General features: G+C 39.5%; 1 protein-coding gene across 1 annotated transcript in view; it reads left to right on the top strand.

Annotated features, from left to right (window-relative positions):
* Positions 1-5,740, top strand: part of chrnb5a (cholinergic receptor, nicotinic, beta 5a) — a 12,939-nt gene extending 7,199 nt beyond the window's left edge. Inside the window, exons 3-6 of the mRNA XM_016513909.1 lie at positions 1,165-1,209; positions 1,477-1,586; positions 3,793-4,753; positions 5,594-5,740. Coding sequence (XP_016369395.1) covers positions 1,165-1,209; positions 1,477-1,586; positions 3,793-4,753; positions 5,594-5,740 — 1,263 coding nt within the window. The remainder of the gene's footprint in view (positions 1-1,164; positions 1,210-1,476; positions 1,587-3,792; positions 4,754-5,593) is intronic.
* Positions 5,741-11,646: the final 5,906 nt, after the last annotated feature.

The raw sequence follows: 11,646 nt of genomic DNA, 5'->3' as shown, positions 1-11,646 counted from the left end.
TGGGAACCGCTGGGCTACATCATGTGTCATTCACCGGTGAGAAAACTTTAAAAGTACTACAATACCAGGAAGGAAGATCGGGTTGTTGATGTTTGTCTGCCATTCTCGCTCTGTCTGCACAGCGTGCTTGAATGCGCTGATGGCATATCCTGTCTGCGCGAACCGGATCCGCAGAGGTATGCTAATACGTTGACAGGCAGGTAGGAAAGCCAATTAAAACGCTCGGACCGAGCGTTTTGATTGGATGAACATTTCTTGGTCCTACGCCTTCCACAGAACATATAAATACAGATAAATAAATTTAGACCACTTAACTTAATGATTGCTATCGGGATGTGAAGAGACTTTCAACCAGCATAACAAAAAATGTTTCTGAAGACAATCACCTATTGCACCTTTAACTTTTATAAAGAATATCTCTTTGGATTTGAGACTTTAGTCTTTGCAACTTTACAACATTACTACAATAGGCTACATCAGCGGTTCCCAATTCCAGCCCATGTTCCGAAGTGAAGTAAACTTCAACGGATTTCCCCTGCTCAGGGAGAAGGGAGCAATGAACACTGTGTAGGGATCATATTGATCGGAACACAGTTCATGCACGTAGCTCTCTTCTAATGAGCTGGTTATCTGAATCAGATGTGTTAACTAAGCGAGACATGCAAAATATGCAGAGCATAAATAAATTTAGACCACTTAACTTAATGATTGCTATCAGGATGTGAAGACACTTTCAACCAGCATAACAAAAAATGTTTCTGAAGACAATCACCTATTGCACCTTTAAGGTACATTCACACTGACAGGTAAAATCACATTGACACTATGTTCTAACCAGGCGCAGTGCCACTGCGTGACAAGCGACAAAACAATTCGGTACTATTTTTGTCATGTTGCACTGGGTAGCCCCGCCCACTGCAGAATCTTATTTGTTCAAATCTGTGCTTCAGACTGACTTTTATCGTCAGTAACAGAGACGCTGGAACCCTGTCAACATCATGTCTGGTTAGAGCACATTGTTAGTGCCCACACGGGGGATGCAGGTTTGAGTCTGGATTGTGTCATGTCCTGATCTCATCATATCCCTGTCACTTCGCCCAATAATTTTCAGTTCCCTTTTCACTGTTAAGTACAAAAACATGCAATGTTCTGTTCTTTTTACAGAATGAGAGGGAACAAATCATGACAACGAATGTGTGGCTGACTCAGGTAAGCTCACCTGCTATGCCTGTGCGCTCATCTGGATAGTGTTATCAAACACAGTCAAATGAGCTGTCCCACATGAGTGCACAGTGAAAGATTTGAGTTGTAATTCAATCATAGTTCACTTTTAGGTCATTTCTAAAAGTGATGGAAAATCCTGTTGAACCGAGTGAATGCGTTTAGCTGTTTTGTTTTAAATGAGTTTGGTACAAATACTGGTACATCGTCTGACCCAATTTAAACAGTTTTAATCACATTGTACTTTCTCTGTAGGAGTGGAATGACTACAGACTGGTGTGGGATCCGAATGAGTACGAGGGCATCAAAAAACTACGAATACCATCGCAGCACATCTGGCTTCCTGATATAGTACTCTATAACAAGTATGCCATAACTGTGACCAGTACATTTATACCAGTAGCACACATATACAGTCTATAGACCTCTATTCAAAAGTTTGAGATCAGTAACAGTTTTAATGTTTCTTTTTGAAGGCTCAGCAAAGCTGTATTTATTTGATCAAAAATACTGTACAGTAAAAACAGTAAAATAGTGAAATATTATTACAATTTAAAATAAGTTTTCTATTTTAATACATTTTAAAAATGTAATTTATTTCTGTGATGGCAAAGCTGAATTTTCAGCAGTCATCACTCCAGTCTTCAGTGTCACATGATCATTCAGAAATCATTCTAAAATGATGACTGTCACTTTTGATCAGTTGAATGTATTCTTGCTAAATAAAAATAATTTCTTTCCAAAAAATTTTTTTTTAAATTAAATAGTACTGACCCTATTATTTTGAATGATATTATGAGCATAATATGATAATATGATTTAAGTAGTACTATTGGTTGAGTACTTCAGATGTTCATTTGACCTGCCAACATTACACTGACCACACCTATACTTTTCATTTTTATTTTCAAAAAAAATTTTCACATATAATTTTTATTTTAGCAATTTATTTTATTATTTGCTACAAATATTTATAAAATTATATGTAATTATATATAAAATCTAAATTATTTAAATATTTAGATATTATTTTCTTTACAGTAAAACACTTTGATCACACTTTATTTTAAGAACCAATTCTCAGTATTTACTAACTGTTAACTACGACTTTTGCCTCAATGAACTACTAATTTGCTGCTTATTAATAGTTAGTAAGGTAGTTGTTAAGTTTAGGTATTGGGTGGGACTAAGGAATCTGAATATGGTCATGCAGAATATGCGCTTTATAAGTACTAATAAACAGCCAGAATGCTATTAATATGCATGTAAGCAGTAAGCATGCAATAAGCAACTAGTTAATGGTGATAATTGGTCCTTTAAATAAAGTGTTACCAATAGTTTTGCTGGAAAATGATTGCATATGATGTGGGCCATGCACTGCACTGATATCCTGTATAGTATATACATATCCTGTCTATTGTTATACAAGTCTCTGATGCATATCATAGCGTCTGATAAATGAATGTTTTATTTGGAATAGCTCGGAGCAGTAGCTTTGGAAACAGTTATTAGTAGCACACTTACATGTGTTAAGACTTCATTTTTTGCAGCTTTTCTCATTAAGCTCTATTACTGTTCTTATTAAAGCCATAAGCTTTTGTAAACTTTTGGGATGTTTTGAGATTTTGATACACAGTCAGTGTTTAGTGACAAACTCAATACAACAAGCAAGCTGTCATTGTTCCAAGAGACTGACTAATTATGCTAGAAAGTTGCCAAAAGCAAGAGCAGTCTCCTCCCTTGTTGCTGTTCTTTCAGGTCGTTCACGTCTACACTCTTGACAAAGCTCAGAAGAATGAAGAAAAAAATAAGATGAGTGACAAGCAAGATTGTTTAAACTGTTTGATCTAGGTCAGATGTGTGTTCCTAGTGGAAGCAATGTGTGTTATATAATCCCCAGTTTAGTTGATAAAAATGGAGGATGCACTTGCGCATGTTCATTGCTTAAATGGATAAATTGGGTGGGATGAGACTTTAATTTGCTTAAGAGGCATTTCCTCATGTAAAGAGACACTGGTGCATGTAATCATTTGCTAAAATAAGCATTGTATTTCCATGCTAATTTTAATTGAAAAGCTGTACACTAATAATTTTTCGAGGCTTATGCACACCCCTTCAAGTAAAGTGTAACCACTTGTTATATTATATACTTGTGATATTAGTTTAATATGTTTAGCATAATTTGCAACACATGAAATTTTTTTTTTTTTACATACAGTAGTTCCATTTTCTACGACTTCTGCGCGAGAGCGCCCTCCGGCTTCGAGTATGAATGAAACATGGAGTGTTTAGCGCTCCGTGATGTTCATCTCGCCTTATTGTGGGTCCGAATAAAACATCAGATCATGCACAGACTATCCTGTCTCTTTGAATTTAAATATATATTTATTCACACCGGCTCTTGAAAACCTCTATGCGAACACACTTGCCCGAAAAAGTGCGGGGGACGAATTTACATGATATTAAAAGTGGGGGGGGGGACACGTCCCCCGCGTCCCCCGCGTAATCTACGCCCCTGCACAGAATACATTTAATTGATATGTTTATAATGTATATTTTCTTGTCTTACAGTGCAGATGGTGTGTATGAAGTATCATTTTACTGCAATGCAGTTGTCTCCAACACTGGTGACATTTTCTGGCTCCCTCCTGCCATCTACAAGAGCGCCTGTGCTATTGAAGTCCGTAACTTCCCCTTCGATCAACAGAACTGCACGCTTAAATTTCGCTCTTGGACCTACGATCGCACAGAACTCGATCTTGTCTTGACGTCCGATTTTGCCAGTCGTGATGATTACACACCAAGCGGTGAATGGGATATTGTGTCGCTCCCTGGCAGAAAAAATGAAGACCCCAATGATCTCACGTACCTGGATGTCACGTACGACTTTGTGATCAAGCGCAAACCTCTCTTCTACACGATTAACCTCATCATTCCATGCGTCCTCATCACTTCTCTTGCAATTCTGGTTTTCTACCTGCCTTCAGACTGTGGAGAGAAGATGACACTTTGTATATCAGTTCTTCTGGCTCTAACTGTGTTTCTGCTCCTGATATCAAAGATCGTTCCGCCGACATCCCTGGCTGTTCCATTAATAGGGAAGTATCTGATGTTTACGATGGTGCTGGTCACATTTTCTATCGTGACGAGTGTGTGTGTGCTCAATGTTCACCACCGTTCTCCATCGACACACCACATGCCCGAGTGGGTCAAGCGTGTGTTCCTGCATAAGCTTCCTACTTTCCTTCTGATGCGACGGCCCAGAAGGTCTAATGTACGGGGAAGGTTTCGACGGACGCATCAGCGGAAATCATTCTCATCTGATGCTAAGGGCATAAGGTTGGACGGAGACTCATTCTTCTTAAGTGATGACCCTGGGCGTGTGTGCGGGGCCTGGAGGGTCGGTGACCTTCCCGAGGGCTCAGAGTTCAGGCAGAGAGTGAAAGTCAGGCACGACCCAGATGTGGATGAGGCCATAGAGGGTGTGAGGTTCATTGCTGAACATATGAAGATTGAGGATGATGATGAAGGGGTGAGAATTTTTTTTGTGTTTTATTGATTGATTGACATATTCAATTAATTGATTAGTTGAGTTTTAGTAGATGAGTTCAATCAGTTTGAGATTTCAAAGTGAATCACTCTTAAAAACCAGTCTTTTTAATGAGTCAAAGACTTAGAGAACAAAAAGTGTAGTCTGATTCTTAATCGAATGTCTCTTAGGAGCTGGTTCTTTTTAGTGAATCAAAAAACATGTAGTGCAACCAGTGTAGTCTGAGTCCTGAACTGATTCTTTTTTGTGAGTAAAAAAAAAAAAAAACATTCAGCGGAACCAGTATAGTCCGATTCCCGAACAAATGACTCAAAAGAGTCAGTTCTTATTAGTGAATCAACGCATAGAGCTTGCAGCTAACTATAAGATTTAATTCATTAATTCAGTGCAGTGCAATTTGTGTGTGTGTGTGTTTTGTCAGTACAATTATATAAAAATGAATGAATAGTAATGAATTAACTGTTTGTTTATCGTTGCTAATTATTAGATTGGATTTACGCTGTCTCTTAAAAAATGAAAGGTCATTAAAAAATTTGTTGAAACTGAAATGATCAAATATTTCATTCATGAAACTGAATTTATTTTTTCAAAATATTAATTCCTTTTAAATATTAAAATAATCATTAATGGAACTGTTAAGAAGCTGGTTAATTCTTTAAAATTCCCATGCTGAGAAACTAAGTCTGAAATATAGAGTAAAATTGCAGTGCTGAATTTTATTAGTGAAAATACCAGGCAGGCATGAAAACACTGTGCTAAACCCCCATGACTGTGCATATATGTGGTAGTAATGAATGTTGTTTGCTTGCATGTGCCATGCAGATCATTGAGGACTGGAAGTATGTAGCCATGGTGATCGACCGGCTCTTCCTCTGGATTTTTATCCTGGTGTGTGTCGTCGGCACACTCGGACTCTTTGTTCAGCCTCTCTTTCAGAGCTACAACACACCCGTGGCAGAAGAAGAGTGAGTCACATCTTTCTTTCTCTACTCCTTCTCTTTAATTCATCATAATAAAAAGTGCCTCACACGGCTCCGGGGGGTGAACAAAGGCCTCCTGTAGCGAATCGATGCGTTTTTGTAAGAAAAATATCTATATTCAAAACGTAATAATCACTTTAATCTAGCTTGCGCCAACAGTTGTACACGGAAGCAGCTCTTGGAGGATGACATATGAGGTCGGTGTTGCGCATGCATCCGTGTAAAACTGTTGGCGCAAGCTAGATTAAAGTGATTATTATGTTTTGAATATGGATATTTTTCTTACAAAAATGCATCGATTCGCTACAGGAGGCTTTTTTTCACCCCCCTATACCGTGTGAGACACTTTTTTATTATGAATGGATGCGCTTTATTTCACTTCTTTTGGACTGATGCACTGCAACACCCGCTGACTGCCATTAAACAGCTTGAAAGATCAAAGACAATTTTTAATATAACTCTGACTGGATTCGTCTGAAAGAAGAAAGTCATATACACCTAGGATGCCTTGAGGGTGAGTACTTCATGGGCTAATTTTTCATTTTTGGGTGAACTAACCCTTTAAGCGGATCTTAACTTGACTGACTAAAAATGATTTGAAATAAGGAGACAATTAGAGCTACATGAGAATATTGTGGCTGTAAAGTAAGAGGAACGAAAGAAAATCCATGAAATATGTTATTTGTCAAGAGCTGGAACACCATATTTTGTATTGCCCGTCGGGTCTATTTATATATTTATTTTTTTATTTGCACATATATTTTCAGCTGCCCATAGTGATGATGTCGAGGGTGGGAAGATTTAACACGGTGGAAACTTCATTGCCTCAGCAGAGACAGCCGCTGTTGTCTGCAATGCTGCTGATCAGCAGAAATGCCCCTCCACTGCTTATGGCGTGCTGAGATATTGACGTCTCTCATATTTACTGTCAGATTCTCACATATGCACTGGTGCATTCTAAAATGTGGAGAAAGGAAGGACTGCATTTGTTGGTTTCAGTGTATATCTTTAATACAATATATTGTATAAATGACAATACTAAAATACTAAAAATAGTAATAATAATAATAATAAACAGATTTATGCTCAAATAGTGTGTTCATTATCTAAACAGTGTAAGGATTAAAGAAACTCAAATACTTTGATCTCCTGAGAAACAGACAATACAAACATGCACGGGTATCTTCGAGACACCCCACAGAGTGGAGGAATGCGTTTACTTTTATTTTAGGATGCGCTTGTCATCTCGGTTTCCTTTCCGTGAACTTTTGCAGAGCGCCGCGCCACAAAAATGAACCAATACCTCAGCAGCATATTTTACTCAGTCTTTTTTCTTTCCTTTTGTTAATCTGTTAATTATTTAAGTCAATATATTTCGCGTATTAATTCCTTTTATATGTAGACTATGATTGAATAAAAACAGATTGTTATTTTTAGTTAAACTTAATTTGTTGCTTGTCCGCCGCATTCTTTCTCTTCTCCGACCCCGCAGTATGCCCATCTCACAAATGTAGAATCTGTCTGTCATCTCAACCATCGAATTACAGCAACAGGAAATAGACAAAGTATTTTACCAGAGGAATTTATTGTCTGGTGCTGTTTTGCGGTGTTGGTAAATAAATTCACCACTTAATTGTGAGTTAAAATATGTTGTTGTAACATGCATTACTGAGATTGTAACGAGTAATAATATTACCCAAATTTTATTAGTAATGCGTTATTACTGCGTTACAGCAAAAAGTAATATACTACTGTAATATCGTTACTTTTGTAATGTGTTACTCCCAACACTGATCATCATCACCCCGTCCCTTAATCGCCGCCTTTCACCAGGCTCCCGACAGGAGTGGATGTGAGAGAGAGGAGGCACACCTGAGATGAGGCACACCTGAACTGAATGGAGCCTCGTCACCGCCGCTGTTAAATGCCAAGCGCGCCTCTCCTCGGGTGACCGGTCTCTTCCCTGTGCATGCACGCTGGTGTCCTTGTGGGTTCAGGAAGGGTGCGTAGAGGGATTCCTGTGCTGCCAGAGCTGTGAGCTGCTTTACCCACGGTCCGGATTTAGGACGCACCCGTGACTCCGCCGACGGCCTTGGATGCTGGGCAGGGGAATCCCCTCCAGAGCCGTGGGCCAGGGAATAAGCCGCTGAAAAGAAGCCGCCGCCCCTCGCGCCCCAGACCTCAGAGGGGAGCATGTGCGGATGCCGGACTCCACCCCTTACCTGGACCCCTCCTTCCTGAACACTACCTGTCCTTCACTATTTCCCTGCACAACGAGGACACCAGATCCCCCGTTTATTTTGGACACTTTATTCCCGTTTCTGGACACTTTGTTGATTTTGTGTTTAATAAAAGCCTGTCCGAGGCCTGACGCCACACCCACTGTGTCTGTCGTTTGCTCCTCCCGCCACATTGGTGGAGAATGCGGGCAAGGCGGAGCCTAGACAGCACAGTTGGGCAACACCTGATGATGTCATCGTTCGTGAAAACCCGGACTGGGACAGAGAAACGACGGAGATGGCCTCCGAACCACAAAAGGCGTAAGTGATTGTTCTTCTATTATCATTTACCCAGTGGTTGGTTGAGACTGCCGACAAAATCCCGGTTTTTCTGTCCTTGTTCTGGCGCGAGGCGAGAGGGAGAGCTGCCCGGAGAGGAATCCCGCCGCGCCCACTCCGACCGTTTGGAGCCTGGTTGAGGATGGGTGCACTGGGGGGGTGACGAGTTGTTTTGTGTTTAATAAAGCCCCTCCGTGGCCTGACGCTACACCCACTGTCTGTCGTTTGCTCCTCCCGCCACGATATGCACAATTATATTTTAAGAAAAAGAAGAAATAGTTTGACCTAATCTTTGTTTCAAACTATGTTTGAAAATTTGTCAATTTAGAAAATTTATTTATTACAGGATAAAATAAATTTTTATGAAATACTTTCACTAAGTGTATAAAAGTTCACAAAGCCTCCAGAGATCTTCAGATTATTCCAGAATGTTTGCTTTGGTTGAGCGTGGCATTTCTGGGCTTGTTTCACCAGCATTATCAGTGCAAACTGCTTGGCCCTTTGGCCAAACCAGTCTTCTGCAGATTTGTCAGACGGCTCTTTACCTGTTGTATTGCTCTGATTTTACAGTTGGAATACTGCCCATCTTAAATGTTACGGGAGAGAGAGGATGAGAAAGAGAGAAAAAATCAAGAAAGCATGTGACAAAGAAAACTATAAATACCATTAGAAAGGGGTAATCTGAGGAGCCTATGCAACACACACACACACACACACACACACACAGACACACACACACACACACACACACACACGAGACCGCACACACACGCACGCACGCACACAGACACACAGCGCATGCAACACACACACACACACACACGGAGACACACACACACACACACACACACACACGAGACACACACATACAAACATAATTTCATTAGCTTGTGAGCCTCTCCCAGATATCTCTCATTAAATATTGTCTTAAGGTCACATGTCCCCAGAGGCTTATGGAGAGACTAGCTGTGCTTGCGTTTGATCACTCTTGCTGCCATTGAAGATTAAAAATAACAGAAAGCAGTGATGTTAACTGCTAACATTAACCACACACAGCTGTCATTTTAAAACAAGCATAAGGACTCCTTCTCACTCTGTTAGGACTCTATACTCCCAAGGTCAAATTTGCAGGCATGCTTTGATTGGATAATTGCTGCCTTTTTGCTGTATTTCTGCTTGATTAAAAATATTTTGATTCCGGAAAAATCATGCACTCAAATTCAAAACTAATCCTGTCTCCATTTATATGTAATGACTCATGTGGGTGTTTCCTGTGACTTATCAAAAAAAACAAAAAACAAAAAAAACAATAGTTCATTTAATTTGTTCTCTAACAATGTTCAACAGTGGACATGCTTGCATCATTTTTGGAATTTCTACCAGTGTCATTTCCACCGCATCTCAAATTATGTGTTGTGTTTAAAGAAGACCTGTTATGCCCTTTTTACAACATAGAATATAAGTGTCAGGTGTCCCCAGAATGTGTCTGTGAAGTTTCAGCTCAAAATACCCCACAGATAATTTATTATATCATTTTGAAAATGCCTAAATGAGTATACACAGAAACAGGCTGTTTTTGTGCATGTATCTTTAAATGCAAATGAGCTGCTGCCCCCACCCCCTTTTCCAGAATAGGGCTGTGAATCGGGCCTTTACAGCTCATTCCTCAGATACTCTGGTAAAAACATCTGTTTGGTTTTGATTATGTCTATCGCGCAGAAATCATGCGTTTTAAACCATATAAGTTTAAACTCCTGATTTACGGTTTCTGAGCGCACACATCCGAAGCACGCATACAGAAAGCGGCTGTCACATGGCATGTGAGTACTAAAATAAGTTATTTCATGTCTTATTGCGCTTAAGCTGTCAAATACACAAAAGTTTATGTTAAAAACACTCATGAGTTACAAAAACAGTCGGTTTTGTCTGTGAAGGTAAACAGCTGGGAATTAAATTACATGTTTATATTAGATCTGTGTGGCATCAGCGTAATATACAGTAAATAAATCAATAAATCCACAGCTCTCTCGTCTACTCCGACTCCGAGTCTCTCCCGAATGTCCAAGCTTTGCACCCTATTTTTCAACGTTAGCCCAGACACCCTGAGGAGAAAACTCATTTCAGCCGCTCATACCGGTGATCTCATTAATTTGGTCATTACCCAAAACTCATGACCACTGGTGAAGGTTGGAACTTAAATCTACTAGTAAATCACCACAACAGCACAGTACAACGATCACATTACTGCTGCTCCACTGCTTATATGCTCCAACCTACCCTCACTTGTTAACAAGGTCCTAAGGTACTTGAAATCCTCTACTTGGGGAAGCAACTCAGTCCCTACCCAGAGTGGGTAATCCACCCTTTTCCAGCTGAGAATCATGGCCTCAGATTTGGAGGTGCTGACCCTCATTCTTGCCGCTTCACACTTGCTGCAAACCAGCCATGTAATATTATAAATATATGTAATATATTTGCCACGAATTATCATATTGTAAGATCACAAGCCAGTGTCTGAGCCAAGCATAAAACAACAAAATCTATACAAAACATATTTGAAAATTACAGTAGCAAAAATATGTTGAGCACATTGAAAATTCTAAGACAGTTTTGTAATCTTCAGAAAAAGAAAGAAAGAAAAAAGAAATCTGTTTGTTTAATAAAAATCAACTGATGGAATATACAAGTGCCTGAAGTTTAAAAACGTCTCTAGGTTACGCATGTAACCATGGTTCCCCAAGGGAATGAAACGCTGTAAAGAAGACCTGTTATGCCCTTTTTACAACATAGAATATAAGTGTCAGGTGTCCCCAGAATGTGTCTGTGAAGTTTCAGCTCAAAATACCCCACAGATAATTTATTATATCATTTTGAAAATGCCTAAATGAGTATACACAGAAACAGGCTGTTTTTGTGCATGTATCTTTAAATGCAAATGAGCTGCTGCCCCCACCCCCTTTTCCAGAATAGGGCTGTGAATCGGGCCTTTACAGCTCATTCCTCAGATACTCTGGTAAAAACATCTGTTTGGTTTTGATTATGTCTATCGCGCAGAAATCATGCGTTTTAAACCATATAAGTTTAAACTCCTGATTTACGGTTTCTGAGCGCACACATCCGAAGCACGCATACAGAAAGCGGCTGTCACATGGCATGTGAGTACTAAAATAAGTTATTTCATGTCTTATTGCGCTTAAGCTGTCAAATACACAAAAGTTTATGTTAAAAACACTCATGAGTTACAAAAACAGTCGGTTTTGTCTGTGAAGGTAAACAGCTGGGAATTAAATTACATGTTTATATTAGATCTGTGTGGCATCAGCGTAATATACAGTAA

This window comes from Sinocyclocheilus rhinocerous, unplaced genomic scaffold (assembly GCF_001515625.1).
Source record: "Sinocyclocheilus rhinocerous isolate Xijiao unplaced genomic scaffold, SAMN03320098_v1.1 scaffold1648, whole genome shotgun sequence".
Lineage (NCBI taxonomy): Eukaryota > Metazoa > Chordata > Actinopteri > Cypriniformes > Cyprinidae > Sinocyclocheilus > Sinocyclocheilus rhinocerous.
The sequence above is the reverse complement of the archived record's forward strand: the minus strand, read 5'-3'. Positions and strand labels throughout refer to the sequence as shown.